This window comes from Numida meleagris, chromosome 9 (genome assembly GCF_002078875.1).
Source record: "Numida meleagris isolate 19003 breed g44 Domestic line chromosome 9, NumMel1.0, whole genome shotgun sequence".
In the NCBI taxonomy this organism is placed as follows: domain Eukaryota; kingdom Metazoa; phylum Chordata; class Aves; order Galliformes; family Numididae; genus Numida; species Numida meleagris.
This window is the reverse complement of record NC_034417.1, coordinates 13489436-13509335: the sequence shown is the minus strand read 5'-3', so window position 1 is coordinate 13509335 and position 19900 is coordinate 13489436. Positions and strand designations below refer to the sequence as shown.

Here is a 19900-nt window from a genome sequence, read left to right as displayed (position 1 = left end):
AACAACTAAGCTTATTCAGGACCAAAGCTCCAAAAATGAAAGTTGGCTATTATATTGGAAATTTGTGTTGTGCTGCGTTGTATTTCTACGGATATTAAGAGATCTAGAACTTAACCCAAATCTTTCATTCAACAATACAGACTGATGATTAATTCTTCAGTCTCAGCAAAGAAATCTGGCTGGAGCAGGATTCAAGTAGGGCTGTAGTGTATTGCACAGATGGATGGCAGATAGCATGTGTTTCCTTCTCCACAAGCACGCTGTATCTCATTTCCTCTAGAGAAAAATATAAAGTGAGCCTAAAGCAGAAAGTGTGACGTTGGGGTGCGGTGCTTGCTCAGTCCTGATTAAAAATAATTTAGGGTATCTTTCTGCTCACTAGTCTCCAGATTTCCATGTGGTTGTAGCTGTAAAGTGCGAAGACAGGGTAATTCTCTTGTGAAGGAGATTGATATAGTGTATAGATATTCTTTTCCATCTGCTGTAATAACGGATGTTCTTATTGAAAATGACAACACATTGCCAGGTTAATTTCCTCAGCTTTGAGGTAACCAGACTGATCCAAAGAAAGAGATGTAATTTAGAATTAAGATGTAAATACTGCAGAAACGCTACTGTGTATTAAATATTGTGAGGCAGGATCACTGTGTCTGTCAGAGGATTTTAAAATGTGTTACCAATGTGGCTGCACGTATTCACTGGCCAGATGGCACAAAAAGTACTCAGTATCCAAACAAGGATTTCAGTGCCTCTGCACCACATGAGGCACTGTAGCCTGGTGTAGTATGAAGTTCACTGTTCTGAATTTAACCCTAAAGTTGGTGTGTTTCCATTACAGAGCTCCTGTGATAAGGATGTCATCCTGAATATCCTTGGTGTCCTCACTGACCTGCTCTCTCTGGGTAAGGAAGCATAGCTGGGGCAATGTCTGCAGGCGAAGGACAGGATTTTCCTAATCCCTGGTAGTCAGCCACTGGAAATATTCACCTGTGCAATTGGAGGGAAGGTTATGAGACAAAGAGAGGAACTTGACTTCCCAAACCACAAGTACTCTACAGTAGTGACCAGCTGCCAGAGATGCCCATGGATTCTTGTTTGCTGACACAGTAGGGCTTGCAGGATTAGTTTGTGGTTTCTTTAGAGACCTAGATCTGTCTGAAAACTGTCTCCAAAGCTTCCCCAGGATTCCTCTTCGTTTGGCAGATGCCTGTTGGAGCCTCATTCTTTTGCTGGTCTAATTTCTGATATCTAAGAAAAGATCACTGAGCCTTCCGCCCCTTTGAAATCTGTTGGTGCCTCTGTTTTTTCCTCTCTGCTGCATTTCAATGCACAATGAAAAACCTCTGCAGTGGTTTTGTAAAGGTAATGACTGCTGAAGCAAGATGAGAAGAGAGCATCATTTCTTTGCATCACTATTAGCCATGTCTCCAGTCTAGGGGCAACCAAGAGGTCAACCCTGCAAATGCTCTGGGGTTTATGGCAATAAAATAACTCGGGAAGGCCATGGGAGCACTGCGTGCATTGTGCAGGTTGAAGGCTAGCAATAGCTGTATCCCTGGGGCAAGGATGGTCTGAGTGATGCCTTTCTTATTGTCCCCATTTCCCCAGGAACTGGACGGAGAATTCACTATGTCATCAGCAAAGGGGGCAGCGAGGCACTGCTGCAGGCCCTCATCTCTGCTGCCCGGACCGAGCCGCCCGATCGCAGCGTCCTCCTGCCCCTGCTTCGCCTCCTGGCCAGGGTTGGCCAACAAGGTACTGCTGTGCAGTGGGATGCTCGGGGTTGGGAGAGTGGGCTTAAAACTAATGGACAGCCCCAGCACTGAGATGTGCCTGACAGAGCACTGTGAGTTTACTTGCAGGTTGTGCTATTCTGGAAATCCTGGTCATCTACAGCTTGGCCAGCTGGAGGTCTTGTGAGAAGACATGAGGGAGAGTGTACATGCACGTGCGTATGTTCTGCCTTGGGTTGAACTACTAGCTGAAAAGTTCCCCCCTCAGCAGAAATTTATTTTTGATTCTGATTCTGATTGATAAGTGGAATCTTAAAATGGTTCATCTTTGTATATGGTGACTGTAGGTAAATCTGATGTTTTCTTGTTTTCAGTGTAACCTGCAAATAACACTGATCTAACTCACTGGCACGTTTACATGAATTTTTAATGAAATCCCTACTTGTAAGATTTGGTCCAAGTTTGTTTATCAGCGCTTCTGCAGATACTTGGTCTTTATAGTAATTTTGATTCTACTTTGCATTTCACAGATCGGAAGTTTGGGGTGAAAGTACAGAAAGCAGAAGCAACCGGTGTAATCCTGAGCTTGACAAGACAAAACCTGGGCCACCACCTGAGCCTCACCCACTGCCTCTGGGTCCTGCGGGTTTGTGCTTCTAACGGTGAGTACCTAGGTTTTCCTCCTTTCCTCAGCATAACAAGTAGTAGAGCTCTTTTTAGTCACTTTAGTGCAAATAAACGTAATTCCTGCTTAGAACAAGTGTCTTCGTGCACTGTTAATATGTGGAATTGGACACAAAAATCCAGAACAGCCCAAGAAATAAATATTCCCAAAAGAGTCTATACAGCCTCTACAGAGTATTTCATCTGTGAACTATGAAAATATAAGTGAAAATATTCACATGTATGAAAATATTTATGGTAGTGGTCTCCTATTCCGTAATACATACAGCCAACTCTTTTGGTGGGTCTTAGGTACCTTAAGTAGCTATGTGGTTCCTGTTACCATAATAGCCAAGTGTCTTTCTGTTGTTGACTGTATTGATCCTCAGAGCAGTTGTGCAGGGTAGGGAAATGCAGTTGAAGCAACAGAGGCAAGAGGCAGAGGGAAATCATTTACTTCTTCAAGGCCCTTCAGGAAGTACATCTTAGAGATGGGAACTTAATACCTGGTCTCCTGTCTTAGTGTTCCTTCCTTGTACTCTCTTTCAGCTTTTTTTTTTGCTTGGCTGTGCCCTTATATTAAGCAACTCAAGCAATGGGGCTTCCAGTATTACCCCCAAGGGTCATTACAGATTCATACAGGTTTTCCCTTCTATAGAGCACTGAGTTTGTCAGCACAAGTTTCCCTTTGCTCACTCTAACCATTTCCTCTCCTTCCCTCCATTCTTCACCCAGCAGATAATTCTCAACAGCCATCCTGCCTGCAGTCTGCTACACGCATCCTAAGATTTAGCATTCCTGGCTCCCAGCCCTGCAGGTCCCTTCTAGCTGTACAGGAGCTAGTTTCATGCAATTGGCTTTCTCAGGCAAGCAGCCAAGCCTCAACATTCAACCCTTCTCCCTGCAATAAGCAGCATTTGAAAGACTGAAAATGCAGCCAAGGCCAGAAACTGAAATGTGCCTTTATTTGCGTTTCACAGCTGTATAATGACCCTGTGCTGCCTCCCACCCAAAATGATGATCTACACCAATCACTGCTCTTGCTTCAGTGCACCTGCATCCCATTTCAGCTGCAGATGTTACAGAGGTTGCAGGATGCACACTGCGGCCTGGCCTCCTTTCTGTTTATGTCAGCCCCTCACCTTGCCTCAGAATCCATCCTATACTCTTTTGTTGGGACAGCTCTGTTGCTCTTGTACCTCTGTTGCTCTGGTACCTCCAGCCTAGCTATGCTTCCATCTTGTCCAAGTAACTTTGAATCTGTGGTCTTTGTGGCCCACTAAACAACTCGTGTCTTCACTGGGCATTCTTAAAATTGGGTTGCCAAAACTGTCTATAAATGCTCCCAGTGTGTGCTAGCAAGTGAAGGATTAAAGGTAGCTGAAATTAAGATGTACTCAGAAGTGTCCCTCTCAAAAATACACTTCCAAACTGCTGAGTAAAAGCACGAGTAAAAGTAAACTTGACCCTCCATCATGCCTCTATGAAATAAACCATCCTCATGCAGCTGCCTCTGGCAAATGTAGGAAGAATTTGAGCCCTGTCATTTTCCTGACCCTATTCGATATGATTTGCTCTCCAGAGAGCACAACATCCACAGGGAAAGGAGCTTTGGGAAACTCAGGCAAGAAGGGCAGTATTTGAGAGCTGGTTTTGGTATGACTTTGTGTAAAGGTGTGTCCACTGCCAGCTCTGTGCTGCACTTGCTGTGTTTGTAAAATGATCTGTTTAGTCCAATTGGGAGCCCATAGAATCTGCTCATAGCCCCAGGGACAGCTACTCTCTTCCCTGCACCACCTCTAAACATGGCACTGCAGACTGCCTGCTTCAGACCTGACTGCTTTTCTCTTTTATTGGTTTAGTTGCTACAGGAACCACGCTTGGCGTCAATGGAGCCATGGAGCTGCTTTTCAAAGTCATCACCCCCTACAGCAAGCAGCACGTCAGGACTGTCAGGTAGGCACTAGCCCAAGAGGAACGCATCTTTCCGGGCCAGCAAGAAATAAAATTTTGGTTCCACTTGAAAAGGCAAAGAAATCAGAAATCGATGCACAATTTCCATTCACTTTAAATCTGCAGATTTTTTAAGAGGCAGAAATAGTTCCCCGAAGGACACGCTTATGCTGTGATTCATCATATGATTCATGCTGGTGGCCGTTTACTTGTAGTGATGGCAGTTTGATTACAAGGCATCATCCTTCAGTTTCCAGGCAGGAATGGGTTTTGAGAAGTGCATCCAAGGAGCAGAGAGACTGCTCCTGCCTACCCCTCAGCAAGAGCCTCTTGTCACCACTGCCCTGGGGCAGGTTTGGTGGAACTATGCCAGTTCTCTCTTCCTCCTTCTGCAAAGAGTTGTGACCAAATCCCTTCAGTATTTTTGAAGAATAATAGTTCTAGCTAGTATTAACCTAGGTCTGTTTTTAAGCCCATTCTAAATATTTCAAATAGTATATTTGCTGAAGAGAAATCAATTTTGTAGCTCCATTTTAATGTAGAATGTTATTCCTCAAGTTCATGCTGGCAGTGCCCCTACGTGCATTTCAAGGAAAACCTTTCAGTACAGAAGAAGAGCATCCACTGTAGGACATAATGTGTGGTTTGCTCATCGCGAGCAGAAGGCAGAACTTACTGTTATGACCTCTGCCCACACATCTACTTAAGCAACACAGAACCTGCTGGTTCTCTCCCTTAGACATGCTCTGCTTTGTGGAGCACGTTGTCCCTACTTGTTTAAGAGTGTCTTGGCAACATTCAGTCAAGTCTAGCTTCTGGACAGGCTCAACATGGGTGCAGTTCATGGATGGTTGTTACTGATGAAGGAGCTTTAGGCTGGGTGTGATGTGTAGGTGAGAGGTGGAAGGACAGACATGGCATGGTAACTTGACCATTTCATGCATAGCTGTAATTGGGGTGTGGGCCAGCCCCCCTGGATGGGGGCACCAATAAATCATGTCCTTCCAGATGCTATCGTAAAGGATTAATACCAGTTCTCCCAATACGGCCAGTTACACAATATGCTGCGAGGGAAGGAATTAGAATTATTTTCCGCTAGCTCCAATTGATTAACTTGCAATCAACATGAAGTACTTCTGTTTGCTTATGCAGCCTTTTTTTCTGGTTCTTCTGCTTATGTATTTGGGGTTATAAAAATTTGAGCACTTTGTCTTACTAAATAAGATACCAGATAGGCCCAGCAGATGCACAACTTCCCACAGCTGCCTTGTTAATGGAAGCCAACTCACTTTTGTCTGCGTTTTTGGCTTTCTAGTATAGCGCTGAGTACCTGGAACTGCTTCACAGTGTCAGTTTTCTCTTAGCCAGCATACCTGTGATTCCTCTGCACCATCACTCCAGAAGTATGATACCGGGACGTTTCCTGCACTGGGGATTTGGATCTCACCCACCTCCAGGAATATTATTACTGTGGTATTATTTCTAGGATATCTTAGTACCTTCCAAGATTCCCTTCAGGCCTCCTGGTATAACTTTAAGACTCAGGAATTGTAGAGAACTGTTTTATGTCAGAAGGGCCAAGGATAAGTTAGTTCCAGAGTTGGACTTGACTTCTGAGGCTACCAATAGTGATTGATGACTCCATTATCTTAACTAAGCAAGGAAATTCCATCCAATTCCCTGGTTTCCTTCTGTTTTCCTGAAGCATTGGCTGCAATTAGACCAACATTAGTAGTACTTGTCTGACTGTCTCATAGGTCAACATCTGAGTGTGATGAGACTTGGGGCTCTATTATTTCTCTAGTTCTTTTTTATGCAATGAGACTGGTTGCAGGACAGCATAAGAATTTTGCACAAAGCTGCTATTTGTGCTTCCTCTGAGGAAGGTGGAGAGCTTGGTTTGTTCAATATTCCTAGCCCAGCTTTTTGCTGAGATCCATTCAGAAGCATAGACTGCTGACAACTTGCAGACTTTGGGTTTTGCTTCATCTCCTGTACAAAAATTCTTTTAATCAATTCTTAGTTGTTTTTTTCTTTTTTGAGGAGAGACTGTACCAGAGAGAAGCAGAAAACAGTCTCAAAAATTTCCATTAATAAAACACCAGTTTTGCTGGAAAGATAGGATTTATTTTTCCATTGGACAAAGAGGTCTTGATGTCTACTTCACCACTAGTGCAGTTTCCTAATTTCCTTTTTCTCCTGAAATATTTGGGCTCTTTGTACGATGTATTTCCATGAGTGTGAAGGTGGAAGATAAAATCTATCCTAGAACCTAGCTGATCTAGTACTTGATCTACTGGCTGGCAACCCTGCCTGGGGAAGGGGGTTGGAACTTGATGATCCTTGAGGCCCCTTCCAACCCAAGCTGTTTTATCATTTGATGATTCAGCTGGCCCACCTAGAGCTCTAACTTGCTTGTTTTGTTAATAAAAAGGAGCAGCTGAGAAGGTCAGTGGCTCTGTGGAGACAGGCTATTTCACATCAGAAGAAGCATGAAAACCTGTTTTGTTTTAAAAAGCAAATGCAACCTATTTAAAGGCGCTAGTTTCTGATTCATTGGTAGGGATTGTGTTTGTTTGCAGTCTCTTTGGATGTGGTGTGCTTGTTGGGGAAAACAGTCTCAAGAACTATTGCTGGCAAGAATGTAGGTCCTGAGACTGAAAGTCTAGACTACAGATGGGTTGCAGATCTTTTCCAGCATTAACAAATACCTGAGATAACTATGGTTTGAAAACCAAAGGCAGTTTAAAGTCAGAAAATGGAGGTATGTGTAAAAATCCCTTCTATTTTTTTAAGTTGTTCTAATTAAAAAGCTATGGGGTTCCTGTGGAAGGGACTTCATGGATGGATTTTTTGAGATGGTGAGACAGTAAAAGGGAGTCACATGCTTTGTCTAGTTCTGCATGTGTTGCTGGTCATCTAACTCAGAGACTGCATAGCTCCTCCCAAAGTCCCTGTGTTGAAATCTACAGGAAGTTATTTTGGTGCAGTGAGTTGGTCACAAAAGCATATGCTTCTTTTGGCTGCTGGTATGGAGCTTGAAGAGAATTCTAGCCTGTAACCTGCCTACAGAGGAAATCTTGCAATGTCCTCCTTGCAAGCCTCTGATCCTCCCTTTGTATTTGCCCTTGATACCTTCTCTCCATAACTGCATACCCCCATGATTTGCCTTGCTGCTGGGAAGGAACAGCTGGCAACTGTGGGGGCAGAGATAATCCATGTTCTTTGATCGGCTGCCAGGAATGCCGTATTGAAAATGCACTATTCTCTTGTGGCTACGCCCGCATTCTCCTGTGCTGGGCAGTAGTAAGACCAATGTCACTTTAAGAATCTGCCTTGGAGAGTGCACTATCAGAGCTATTTATTTAGCCAGCTAAGATGTGGAAACAAGATCCATAGTTCTATTTATTTTTCTCAGTGGCAAAGCTCTGGGGTATTTAGAAATAGTCTCCAATGCTCCAATTGACCTTTTCTGGGTGCGTGCCAAGTAGCTCTGATTCCCCTGAGACTGTGACTCATGGACTTTATTGGTCTTAGTTAGGCATCTGAGATCTTCAGGTTGCTGGTGCCATAACTGTGGTTCTCTCTAAGACTGTCTACATCTGAAGCAAAAGCCACAGGGCGAAATGTGAAACTTACTGGGGTTTAGAGAGCTCCTAACTTAAGTACTGTCAAATTCAAGTGAGACGGAGACTCTAGACTGTCTTGTCTGTCTTGTATGGTGTTGTGTTGCAGTGAAAGCTTTCTAGTTCATTTCTGTAAGGACAGTTTTAAATAAAGCCAGATGTTCTGTTTATGTCAATAGCAAAGTGTGTGAGTGGGATGCTCAGATCTTAGCTGTCAGCACCTTTTCTAATGTAACACCACTGGTGCCCCACGCAGTGCAATGACTCCAGCTCCTTTCACCTTCCATTATTCCCTGTATGTTCCATATCTTCTGCTGGTCTCCCACTTTTCCCATCTCTCTTTCACCAGTCTTGCTCATCTTCCCAGTTTACTTATTCTAGGAGACATTTGGATGTGTTGTGGGCAGATGGATGTGGGATGTGGCTTTGGCAGATATCTGCTCTTTGAAGCTGGATTTCTTTTTCTTGGATGTGCCTCCAGGTGGCTAAGCATCAGATATCCTACTCGGGCTGCTGGCACATCAAGCAAATGGCTTTGAGGGCTGCATGTGGTCTGTGGCTATGTGTTGTGCCAGTCTGTTCTAGGATGCCTTGAGATAAAGATGGATTGTCAAGGTTAGTGAAAACGAAAATCCAGAACTTGATTCTTCCATACAGGGAAGATCCAGGGTTTAGAAAATGGCAAGTGAGCATGAAGTTGTCTGTGTAATTCCCTTCCTTATATTGTCATTTTCAGTTCTTAAAAGGTTGGTGGACACTCTCATTCCTACTGTTTTAATAAAAGTAATTTAGAGAATGCCCTTGTTCCTCAAAGCTCTTTGTGAGTACATCTATTTACCATGCAGAACAAGGAGTACATCTATTTAACACAGATAGTAACAAGAATGAGTACTCATCAGAATTAGAAAAAGAAACTTGCTTTCTGTGAATGTTCATGAAACTTGGCTTTCTTCAGTGGGTTGTTCTTTGTGAAGTTTGACTACTTAATTAAAAGGAAAAAGTGAATTAACAAGTCTGGGAACGGTGCCAGATGAATTCAGTAGAAGATGTAACATGAAGAAATTCTGTCTTCGCTCATGTCCAGAGTTGCCTGTTTCTGACACTGAATCTCAAATCTGATGTTTAGTGTTTATTGGGTGGTCCCAGCTCCTCAGACACTTGCAGTGAATCTTAGGTTCCATGAAGGGGAATAATTCCTCTCACATAAGCATCTCAGATGAAATAGTTACATAGACTCCTTGTATATTTAAGGAAAAAATAAGTGGGGCTGTCTTTATCAAAAGTGTGCTTGTTTACCTTTATCGAAAGTTTCTGATGTTTGTTCAGGGATGTCTTGAGTTGGGGAGTGACTCTTGAATCTGAAACGTTCAGGAGTCAGGAATCGATTCCTATTGTCGTCATGTTGTCATCATGTACTTCTGGCAGAATGGGACCTGAGAGATTTTTTTCACAGGAGTCTTGAAAGTGGAATTCGTTCAAGAAAAGAGGAACGTTAAGGTAATCTTAAGAGTACATCTAAACCCAAAAGCCTATATTCAATCACATGCTATCAGAGTGACCAAGAGGACTGTAAAGACTCTGAAAATATTGCTGCTGTAAGTTAAGGGGATGTAAGCTGCTTTATGTGTGCTCTGAATATATGTAGTATCTTTTCTATACAAAATGAGTTGTGTGCAACTGAGATTGTTTTCTGCCCTTAGAACTGGTGCTTTTGAAGCAAGATAAAATGCAAGTGTTGAGCCCGTGGTGTTGAGAAGTGACTGAGCTGCCACATCAACAAATGATTGTTAAAATGATCTCCTGTGACCTTAACAAGAGGAGAAGGGGTCGGAATGGCAGTTGGCTGTCCCCTTAGAAAGAGAGGAGACATAGCAGAGATGACCTGAATGCTAGAATTATCTCTTCTGTCAAGAAGAGGAGATAATAGGGAGACACATGAAAGAGATGCAATCGTGAATGCATCCCAGACTCCATGCAGGCAGCTAGTTTCCTCAACCCTAATCCTGGATAATCCTTTGCTGGTTGACCACCATATACATTTGCTGCAATTGCATCTCCTGAATTGTCCTAAGGTTTCAGCTGCCCTCTCCTTGAACAGAAGAACAAGTTACATGGCTGTTGCCAGCGAGTATTTGAAGGATGAGTGAGGAGATTCAACACATGGACATGGTGATTAGTTCCTTGGTGACCTGATACAGTAGCTGCTGTGATTGGCTCTTTTTGAAGAGTAGTCCACATAAAACTTTATGCCTTTGTTTATTTGGCAACAGTTCCTGATAGGAGACCAAAAGCAAATCATCCTTAATTCCTCTTGTTAGTCTCTGTTTTGCCATTAATCATGTTGAACAGTTTGGATATCTAGTTGGAAAGTAACACAATTCTATTGGAATGTGGTCAGAATTAATCAATGCGTAGTGCCTGCTGATTCTCAGATTGCTCTTTGGTTCACTTGATCCCTGTAGAAAACTCATAGGAGGGAATGAGATTTCTTTTGAGCTATGTCACAACCAAATAACATGTTTCTCATCTGGGCTTGATCTACATGTGATTTAGCTAGAAATTCTTGCTAAATAGAACTAGTAAGTATTATTCTGAATGCGATGATGCTAGCAACAAGAGGAAAAAGAGATTGCCTTTGAAACTTCTGTTTACATCAAGTGTCTATTCAGCCTGACTAATATTTCAGATAGCACGGAGCAGAGATACGCACATCATCGAGATGATTCAAACATTAGGGTTTATTTACTTTAATGCAGTGAGCCATTGTAATAGAAGAAATGAGCTCTGAGCCAAAGGTGTCCTCGTTTTATGCAGTTTCCTCTCTGTTCTTTTTATGGTCTGTGTGGTTTCTCTTGAAGAATGACCTGTTCTAATATTAATAATAAGGTATGAAATCTCATTTCAGACTGATGGTATCTCAATGCTACTTTGCAGAGTAAATAGAGTTGCGCTGCAGAATTATACTTTACTGGTATTGCACTGTTAATAGCAGCAGAAGAGAGAAATTGAAAAATAAAGAGATAGAGGCAAGAGGTGCTTTCAGATGAGACTTGAAAATAGGTGAAATCTTGAGGAGGGGGAAAGAAATACCAAGGTTGTTGTGCATGGCCAAAGATGTTGCATGTAGAAACCCTGATGCCATCTCTTGGTAGCCTCTGGTATGGCAAGATTTAGCATAGATAACCTATTTTTGAGCCATTAAAGACGGTGAATGAGCACAATACAAAGAGAAATCCACTTCTAGGTTTGATGTGATGCCTCACTGACAGGGAGGAACTGGATTATAAATGGACCTACAGTGAGACTGTTACTTACAAAGAAGTCGTCTTTTTTTTTTTTTTAGGCCTATGTTGTTTAACTTCTATTTCAGGTAGAAGTAGCAGAGTTCAAGAGGAAGAAATGCTTTCAACTGAAGACTTTTCTTTGTTTTGCTATTATTTCTTCCCCTTTTATTTGGGGAAGATTATTTTTTTTTTTATTTGGGAAGATGGTATGAGGGCAAGTTCCTGCTGTTCTCAAGTTCTTGACTTTTTGCACTCAGTGGTTCTTGGCTGACCATGCCTGATGGTGTTGGGTATGTGTCTATACTGCAGGCAATTCCATGCTTTTTTTGGTGGGAAGGTCTCTCCGCCCTAGCTTTAATGTGCCTCATTCTGACAACAACTGTTAAGGCTTGTAGCAGGGCCTCCAGCGTGGGCTATGCAAACTTCTTAGGACATACTATCCAGTTAAGGGTTATATTCCATGTTGCCGTATCTGTTTCACTATTGGTCTTTGTGGTATCTAGATTAAAGCTGACACTTGAGGGCCTCAGTGGAGTCATGTTGTCTCCTAGATATGCTTCAGATAGAGCTTCTTTCACCTAACTGGGGAACCATTGGTCAGTCCCATCCATATGGGAGGTGACACTTGAATTCATGCGTCAGTTGTATCCCAGAGTTGAATGAAATGTTGTTGTCACCCAGTCACTGAGCCATGTGGCTGGATATTATATCACTGAGCCGTATGGCTGGTGGTTTTATAGAAGAATGAATAAAGACCAGTGTGCACAGGCTGTGCTAGGCATTTTGTAAATAGCACAAATGGAATCATAGAATAAACCAAAATAAAAAATGCTAACGGAGGCAGAAAGATTATAAAGCCTTTTGTAATATAGGAAGAAATGTACAGAATGGCTTGGGTTGGAAGGGACATTCAAGCCTATTAGTTCCAACCTTGCCGTGGGCTGGCTGCTGTGCACCTCCAGGGATGAGGCATCCACAGCTTCTCTGGGCAGCCTGTGTGAGTGCCTCACCACTTTCTGAGTAACATTTCCTGCTTAACACCAAACCTAAATCCTCCCTCTTCTGGTTTAAAGCCACCCCCCTTGCCCAGTCACTATCAGATTGTGCACAAAGTCAGCCCCTCTCCTGCTTATAAGCATCCCTCAAGTACTGGAATGCCACACAGAGATAAGCTTGGAGAAGAAAAGGATCTATGGTTAACAAGCCCAGCTGCTTCAACCCTTCTTCATAAGAGAGGCTTTCCAGTCCTCTGAATGAAGAGTTTGAGATGGCTTCTGGAAACTCTTAGGGTATCTGTGAGATGAGACAGATTGGGCAAACTGTGCCAAGTCTGGAAGTGCAAGAAGAAGGCTCTGTTATGGGTGTTGGTAAGACTGTCAGAGTAAAGAAGGCGAGAAGTCTAATGGTAGAAGGCAAAAAATATCTCATGTCTGAAGGGCTTCTAGAGACATGGTATGCTACTGTGCGCAAGTCCTCTGAAATCAGACTTCTGTATGCTCAGTGCCTATGTACCAGATTGCACTTTTTAATGTTTTCCTGAGGGTGGGGAGGGTAAGATCAGTTGTCTGAGTCATTTGGTGAGGACAGAAGTGGAAAAATGAGGAAGGGGAGACAGGTGTTATGCTTGAGCAGAATAGGGCTGAAGTGGGTTGTGGAGTGAATGAGGAGCTGGAGGAGTGAGGAGAAGGCTGAGCAACGTGACCTTGTAAGCGTGTTTGAGATGGATGTGAAGTGCCAGAGCTTTCAGAAGGCATCAATCAGACAGCTGTGGGGTGCTGGAACTGGAGGGAAGGATATTTCTGAGTAAAGCGTGTCTGAATGACCTCACTGAGGTGACAAGCTTATGCCCACCCTGCCTGTTTTTTAGTCCTGGAGACAACCCACCCTTGGAAAGCACTGAATTGGATATTGACACGAATCTCTGAAACAGCCAGAAAGTGGCTAGATAAAGCTGAAGACACCTACTTAAGTGTCAGCACATCTGAGAGCGCAGAAATCCCCTTTCCCTTGCCTTTTACCTGAGTTACTGTCCTTTTGGACCCAGAAGCTTATTACCCCTATAAAGGGGTAGATGGCAGCTATGAAAGACCCTCCCAGCTAATGCTTCCAGTCTGAGGGTAGGTATGGGGAAATATGAAAACAATGAAAGAAAGCATCAGTGTGGACTTTCAGTAGCAAGAATTGAGCACGATGTTGTCTCTGAGCACGTGCTGTCCACACAAGAAAGACAGCCCTAAGAATTTCCTAGGGCTGCTATGGCTTCATTTCTTTTTATCAGCTCCACTTGTGCTGGCAGGTGAGGTGTGAACCAGTCTCTAGAACTATCAGCGGCATTAAAAACACCACAGTGATTAGACCTGCCCTCATCTGAGTTAAATGACACCGTGTCAAAGCCCTTAGCAACAGCCTTTCTACACTAGGATTCCCTATCCTGATAGCACTATTGGAGCTGCCCCAGCATTAGCAGCAGCAGGGCAGCTGGTTTTAGCAATACGGAGAACAGGCAGTACAGCTGACTGCCTTCCAATGAGCAGGAGGGAGGGAGCTCCCATGCTTTCAGGCTTTTCTGGATAGTTAGATAATGCTGACTGTAGAAAACAAAATAGAAAGCTGAGGAACAATAGTATTTACCACGTGCAGGTGGAATAGATTTCATAAGGAAAGGAAGGCTTTTTTAGTAGCAGTGTTATTAGCAGCATGGATCTGTCTTGGTAACGCTGGCAGGGCTCTTCTTGGTCTCTTTATCTGCTGGGCAACACTTGGAATGGTAGCAATGCCAGTAACATCTGTAAATAAACCCAGAGCTGAGCAGCTCTGGGATGTGTTCAGAGACAAGGCTTGGAACATGGAGGGGAGAACGTGGAAACCCGACGTGGCTGGTGAGGAAGAACAGGGCTACTGACTCCAAATAGAGCTGCAGTGCTGGGCTGGGAATGGAAACTCCCCCTGAAGCGTGAATCTTTGAAAGGTCATGGCTCTGAGACCGAGCTTTTACTGTCTGCCTGCAGCAACAGCAAGGCTATTACAGGAGATAAAGAGAATTCTCCCATAGCTTTGGCTCATTTACTTTATCTTCTCTCTGTGTTAAATGGATATAGTTTGATCTTTGTGTATACTATAGGACATATGTTGTGATGGCAGGACAGTTCTTACTATCTACTCCAAAAGCTTAATTTTCTTTTTGATTTTTTTTGTTTTGAATTGCATTTACGTATGTGTGGCTATTCCAGCTTTCACTGCCTTCCAGAATCTTCTGTGCAGAAAAACCAATGGCACATGGTAGAACCATCCCAAAAGTGCATGTGTTTTTTTTACTGTGTTTTTTATTTATTCCTGCTGGTTCATTCCTCTATTTATAGCTGAAGTTATACCAGCCCTGGCTTTGATATGGTCTGTTTTCAAATCCTAAACAGAGCCTGTCTTGATTATATTAGATGAAAGTTTTCCAATGAAAAAAGGAAAGAAGTACTAACAGCTCGGCTTCTGCAAATTACTGCTTCAGAAAGCCCCTGCAGTTCTGCTGGTATGACACTGCTGATTTTATATGGCCAGTGTCATGACCCGTATTTGCTATACTTTGGCTTGTTAGTGATTCCTGCCCCCAGCCCCCTGCCTCTGAAATGCTGTGAAGAACAAGCACCAGCACAAAGGTGTGACTAGTTTGTTTAATAAGGAGTTGCATGCATGAAACAGGAAAAAAAAAAATTACTGTGCTTGGCTGGCTCTGCCACCACAATCAGATGCTTGCTGCTTGCAAGCTGCATGATGATTTAGTGGCCAGTGCTGCACCTGAGGCTAGCGCATGCTGTCTGCTGACAAGTCTCCTTTCCTACAGATGTGGGGATGAAATCTGAGGCTATGCACTGGCTGCCCCTGGGTGTATGGTCTTCCTACCCATCATATCAAAATCACGATGTGCCCTGCATGTTGGATCTGACTCAGAGCAGCCAGCTAGGCAACATGCCATGTGGCAGGCAGCATGAGTGTGCTGACAGAATACTATTTCTCTGACTCTTGAGAAAGCCTCTAAACTTTATGTACTACTCTTCTTCAGGACGCTCACCACAGCTGTTTCCATTGCATTCTTATATAGCCCATGACAGGTCTTTGAAATGCTAAATATCTTCATAGGTGCTCCAGAGAGCCTTATCTCTGACCTATAGTCTGTAGGGTGCCCACACTGGGGTAAGATGTCCTACTTCTGTCCCACCTGAGCTGCAGAGTTGAGGTGAGGACAAGAACAGATTGACTGCAGTGCTGGAGTAGTGGTGTCCGCTACTGTGAATGTTTGTGGTGGTGGCTCAGCCTGCTTGCACAGATCCTACAGAGGATGCATCCTCATTTGCCACAGCTATCCCACTTAATTTAAAGTTGATTACATGTCCTCAGATAATTCTCCTGCTTTTCTGATCACATCTTGAAGATCCTATGTCCAGAAAGCTGCTGCAGTGCAGTGGAAGGAAGGTGTTCAGTTTCTATACCTTGGCTCCTTTTCCTGCAGAGGTATCTTTGTGTATGCTACACAATACAGCAGCATTCCCATTCTGCTTCCTGCCTTTCAAGCAAGACATCCCACAAATGGCAGAGGGAGGCAAATAGCAGGATGGCTTTTTTTCTGCTAAACCCTTACTGAAATTCCCAGACAAGTTAATAAGCTTTCCTCCCTGCTCTGCAATTGCAACATCTATTTTCCCTGAAGACTTCATAGTTACTTTACTTGCCTGTGGCAAACCTACTCAGTGCTGTATGTTTCTAACAGTATTCTACATGTGTTTTGCAGTTCAGTGTTTCAACAGCACACAGTGAGCAAAAGTGACATTTCTTTTGCATATAAGAGATGGACTTGAAACATTTCTTATTGACTGGCTGTTGGTATTGAATAAAGAGGCTTGGGTTGGTGAAGGCTGAGTTTTCTGAAGAAGAGTCCAGATCTTTAGAGATTTAGATGTGCAGAGGTAAAACTGGAGATCCAATATTCTCATTGGAAAGCCTTTTGGAAGGGTATAGGCTCAACTCCATTCAGCTAAAAGGTAGTTCTGATCTTAACATACAGAGGAGCTTTGAAAAATCCTGCTCAGTGCTAGCTGCAGGCTTAGACATGGAAATGCCTTTTACACTTAGGTCAAGATATCTAATGTGAATCTATAGGACAACATTACTCTGTTCCTCAAGCGTGTTTGTGCATTGATCTCTATTTGAGATGGTTTTAGTAGTACCAGTTAAGCTCAGCATTGCACGTGTGCACACATGAGGGGTTTATAAACAGACATCACTCACTATTTCTAAGTATGTTCATGTTCAGCAGCGTCACTTAAGACCACAAAACTCTACAAGTGCCCAATCCACAGTAAATTCTGTGCTGAAAGGGTAAGTAAAAAATAATCTGTGTGTATGGTAAGAGAATCTCTCTAGAAGAGATGAAAAGTGGGGTAGCTGGAAAATGGGAGAAAATTGGAGACTGCTTCTGCCTATCTTCCCTATATTTGGTTGAAATTCCGCTTGCATGTGAACTCTTCAGAGAGCTCCCTGGCCACCACCCCTTGGGATTTAGGTACGAGCAATGTATGAAAAACTGCTTAACTTGTGTATGTGACAGGGAAATATTTCCTTACTTGGGAAGTATGTGCACCTTGATAACTGGAAAGTGTTGCATTCAGGAGGATTAATTAGCTTCAGTGTTTTCCCATTGTTCCCTGTTGGAAATGTGGATGTAACACTATGTGCTGTCAGTGCTTCAGTGAGCAGTTGCATTCAAACCATGGTCTTGTACTACAGGTAGGCTGTGCAACTGGACCCTCATAAACAGATCTGGATAAGACTACAGGGTTAATATGACACTATTGCCAGTTTGCAGCCATCCAGTTTGCACCTGGTCATGCAGCACAGGGAGAAATGACTCCAGTAGCTGTGCTTGCATGAAACTGCTTCCTGTGGTGTATTCAGAGAGGCTCTATAAGGCAGCTCTTTTTCTCAAAATTGTTAAGCTTTATGTTTTCCTTTGGCTGATCTTTATGGATGTTCTTCATCTGAACAGAACCAGAGGGGGAGCTTGAAGTGCCATATAAACTGATGGATCCATTTCTAGACCTTTGTAATAGGGAAACAGTACCATTAGATTAAAAAGAACAAACACATTTTTTTAATCTTGAGTTCAATATCAAACTTACTTCCTTTCTATTCAGAGGAATCTGACAATGCTTAAAGAAAGGGCTGCCACTCAAGTCACCCTTGTTTCTTAGTGAAGTTCAACGAAGATTGAGTTTTCTCAGTACTCCAGCTTCAGGTCTGTTAAATTGTATAGACATTTAGCATTAGCTTGCCTGACTCAGGCCACAAGCAGTGGCATGCCAGATACCTCACTGCCTGGACTACTGATGCCACAAGCTGCTCTTGGGTATCCCACTGCCAGCAATTGACTGTACATAAAGCCCTTCTGGTTGTTTGCAAGCAACACCGGGTGAGTGCAGGCTTGTTATATGGCATCATAAGGCCCTGGGTACCCCTAAGCTTCACCTTCTCTTTCATAATTCACCATCAGAGACTTCCCAGTGGCAAACCACCTGCAATTCAACTTATTTTCATGATGACAGAATTCTAGGTTGTCCCACTGAGATTTGACCCTGGCATTTCTGGGTAGGTAACCTTTGAATTTTTCAAGGTTTCTCTGCAAGATCTGTCTACCCTCAAGAGAGTCACCAGCTGCTCCCAATTTAGTGTTGTACACAAACTTGGTATGCCTTCAAGTCCTCTCTCCAAATCATTTATGAAAACATTAAAGAGAAGTGGCCCTAAAACGGATCCCTGGGGAATCCCGTTAGTGTCTGGCTGCCAGCCTGATGTAATCTCATTTACTATAACCCTCTGAGCCTGACCTGTCAGCCAGTTGTTCACCTGTTGCATTGCTTTTTGTCTAGATGAATGCTGGACACTTTGCTCTGGAGGATAGTGTGGAAACAGTATTGAAAGCTCTGCTGAAATCCGAAAAGATTACATCAGCTGGCTTTCCTTGGTCAACACTTTGGGACTCTAGAGTGTGAACTGCCAGTTATTGTGAGCTGATGAGCTATGAATGAAGTGACAATAAAGGACTGAGCCAGTAGACCACCGGGCTCTTTCCTGTTAGTGAGTGAAATGGGATTGGAAGGCAGCTCTCTGGGGAAAGGAGGGGGCTTTAACCTCACTCACTGGCATGATTTCAGTGTGTGTGAGATATTTGGTAGGGCCATGCTGTTATCCATTGTGGCCTCTGAGTATCTTCACTCCTCCCCATCCTGAATTGATCAGGGATAGCATCAAGCCCCTCTACGTCCCTTGGGTGGGAGAGCTGGGTTCTCACACTGCCATCCTGAATCCGCCTGGGTGATTGAGCTGTTAAGAAACCTGTGTTGACTGATCCAGCCCCTTCACCTTGATGTGAATGACAAGCTGTTACAGCCTGCCTCAGCTGTATTGGTGACATCTGACCCCAGAGAGGGAGCTGACAGGAATGGGAAGTCTTGAGCTTTGGCTTCTGCCTCTGCAAGCAGTGCCAGCTCTGTACCACGCAGCAAGAAATGTCTGGGCATTTATTTGGCAAGGATTTAAATACACTTCTTGTACCTTGTTCTTTATTGCTAATGTTAAGCTAATTTAAGTTAGAAGCAAAAAGAATAAGATGGATTTTTAGGATACAGCTGTCTCTCATTCTGTACTTCCTACTTGGAGGAGTAGGATACTTGTAAAGATGCCTGGAGGGTAGCCCTGGAGTGACTCTTCTTCCTGGGAGGCAGCGATGGAAGAGGCTGAAATGCTGTACCTTTTCATTGATGTAACCGAACAGGCTCTAGGGAAGGTAGAGATGCTTGGAAGATGCTTCAGTGGAGGCCTTGAGCTGAGCCTGGGAACCGAGATACATTCATTGCATTGGCCATTAGAGCAGAAAAGAGAATTTCACACAGGAGCTTCTGCATCACAACTATGACTTCTCAATAAACACAGTGTGTGATTTGGAGCACACACAAGTGTGTATGATAGGAGAAAATTCAGTTCTGGGCTTCTTTTAGGCTTAAAGAGTAGGGAATAATCACTCCTCTCACTGTTTAATCTTTTTGCATCGACTGTGCATGCTCTTTTTTTTTTTGCCACCTTACTCTGATACTTAATACTCAAAGAAATCTTTAAAGGTGGGGAGAAAATACTTTCCAGCGTGAACTTAATTTCTTTACTTCTCAGTTTGCTTTCTAATTCTATTCAGCAAAATTAATCACATCAGAGAGAATAGCTTCCATGGAAGATGCATGTTTAGTTTAAAGGCAGCACGTGCTTTTCCAGGAAAACAAATCAGATTACTGGAATTGAAGTAACCATTAGAAGAGGAGCGTGTGACTTTCATTTTTTTTTTAATTCCCTTTCCTTTGGCACCATACCAGAAGCACATCTGTGCGGAGCAGCTGGATCTCTGAACACCACCTGTTGGCAATGTGTGGGACATCACAAGCTGTAAGCAGGCTATGCCTTTAGCACTGGTTTTAATACCTAGCTAACAAGCTGGAACTAAAGCGGACACGATGATGGGTGTGTGTTTGTCAGTCGCAGACCAGCAGTGCCATGGAAATGCTGGCAGTGTATGCAGCTTTCCCCTGCTGAATTTTCAAAATTTGTG

At 43.3% G+C, this 19900-nt stretch overlaps 1 protein-coding gene across 4 annotated transcripts in view; it reads left to right on the top strand.

Annotated features, from left to right (window-relative positions):
* The window catches only part of AGBL1 (ATP/GTP binding protein like 1), a 271623-nt gene that overhangs the window by 12955 nt on the left and 238768 nt on the right, over positions 1–19900 (top strand). For all 4 annotated transcript variants that reach the window (XM_021407578.1, XM_021407577.1, XM_021407579.1 and 1 more), the window contains exons 2-5: positions 839–902; positions 1609–1755; positions 2264–2395; positions 4259–4352. In XM_021407578.1, coding sequence (XP_021263253.1) covers positions 839–902; positions 1609–1755; positions 2264–2395; positions 4259–4352 — 437 coding nt within the window. The remainder of the gene's footprint in view (positions 1–838; positions 903–1608; positions 1756–2263; positions 2396–4258; positions 4353–19900) is intronic.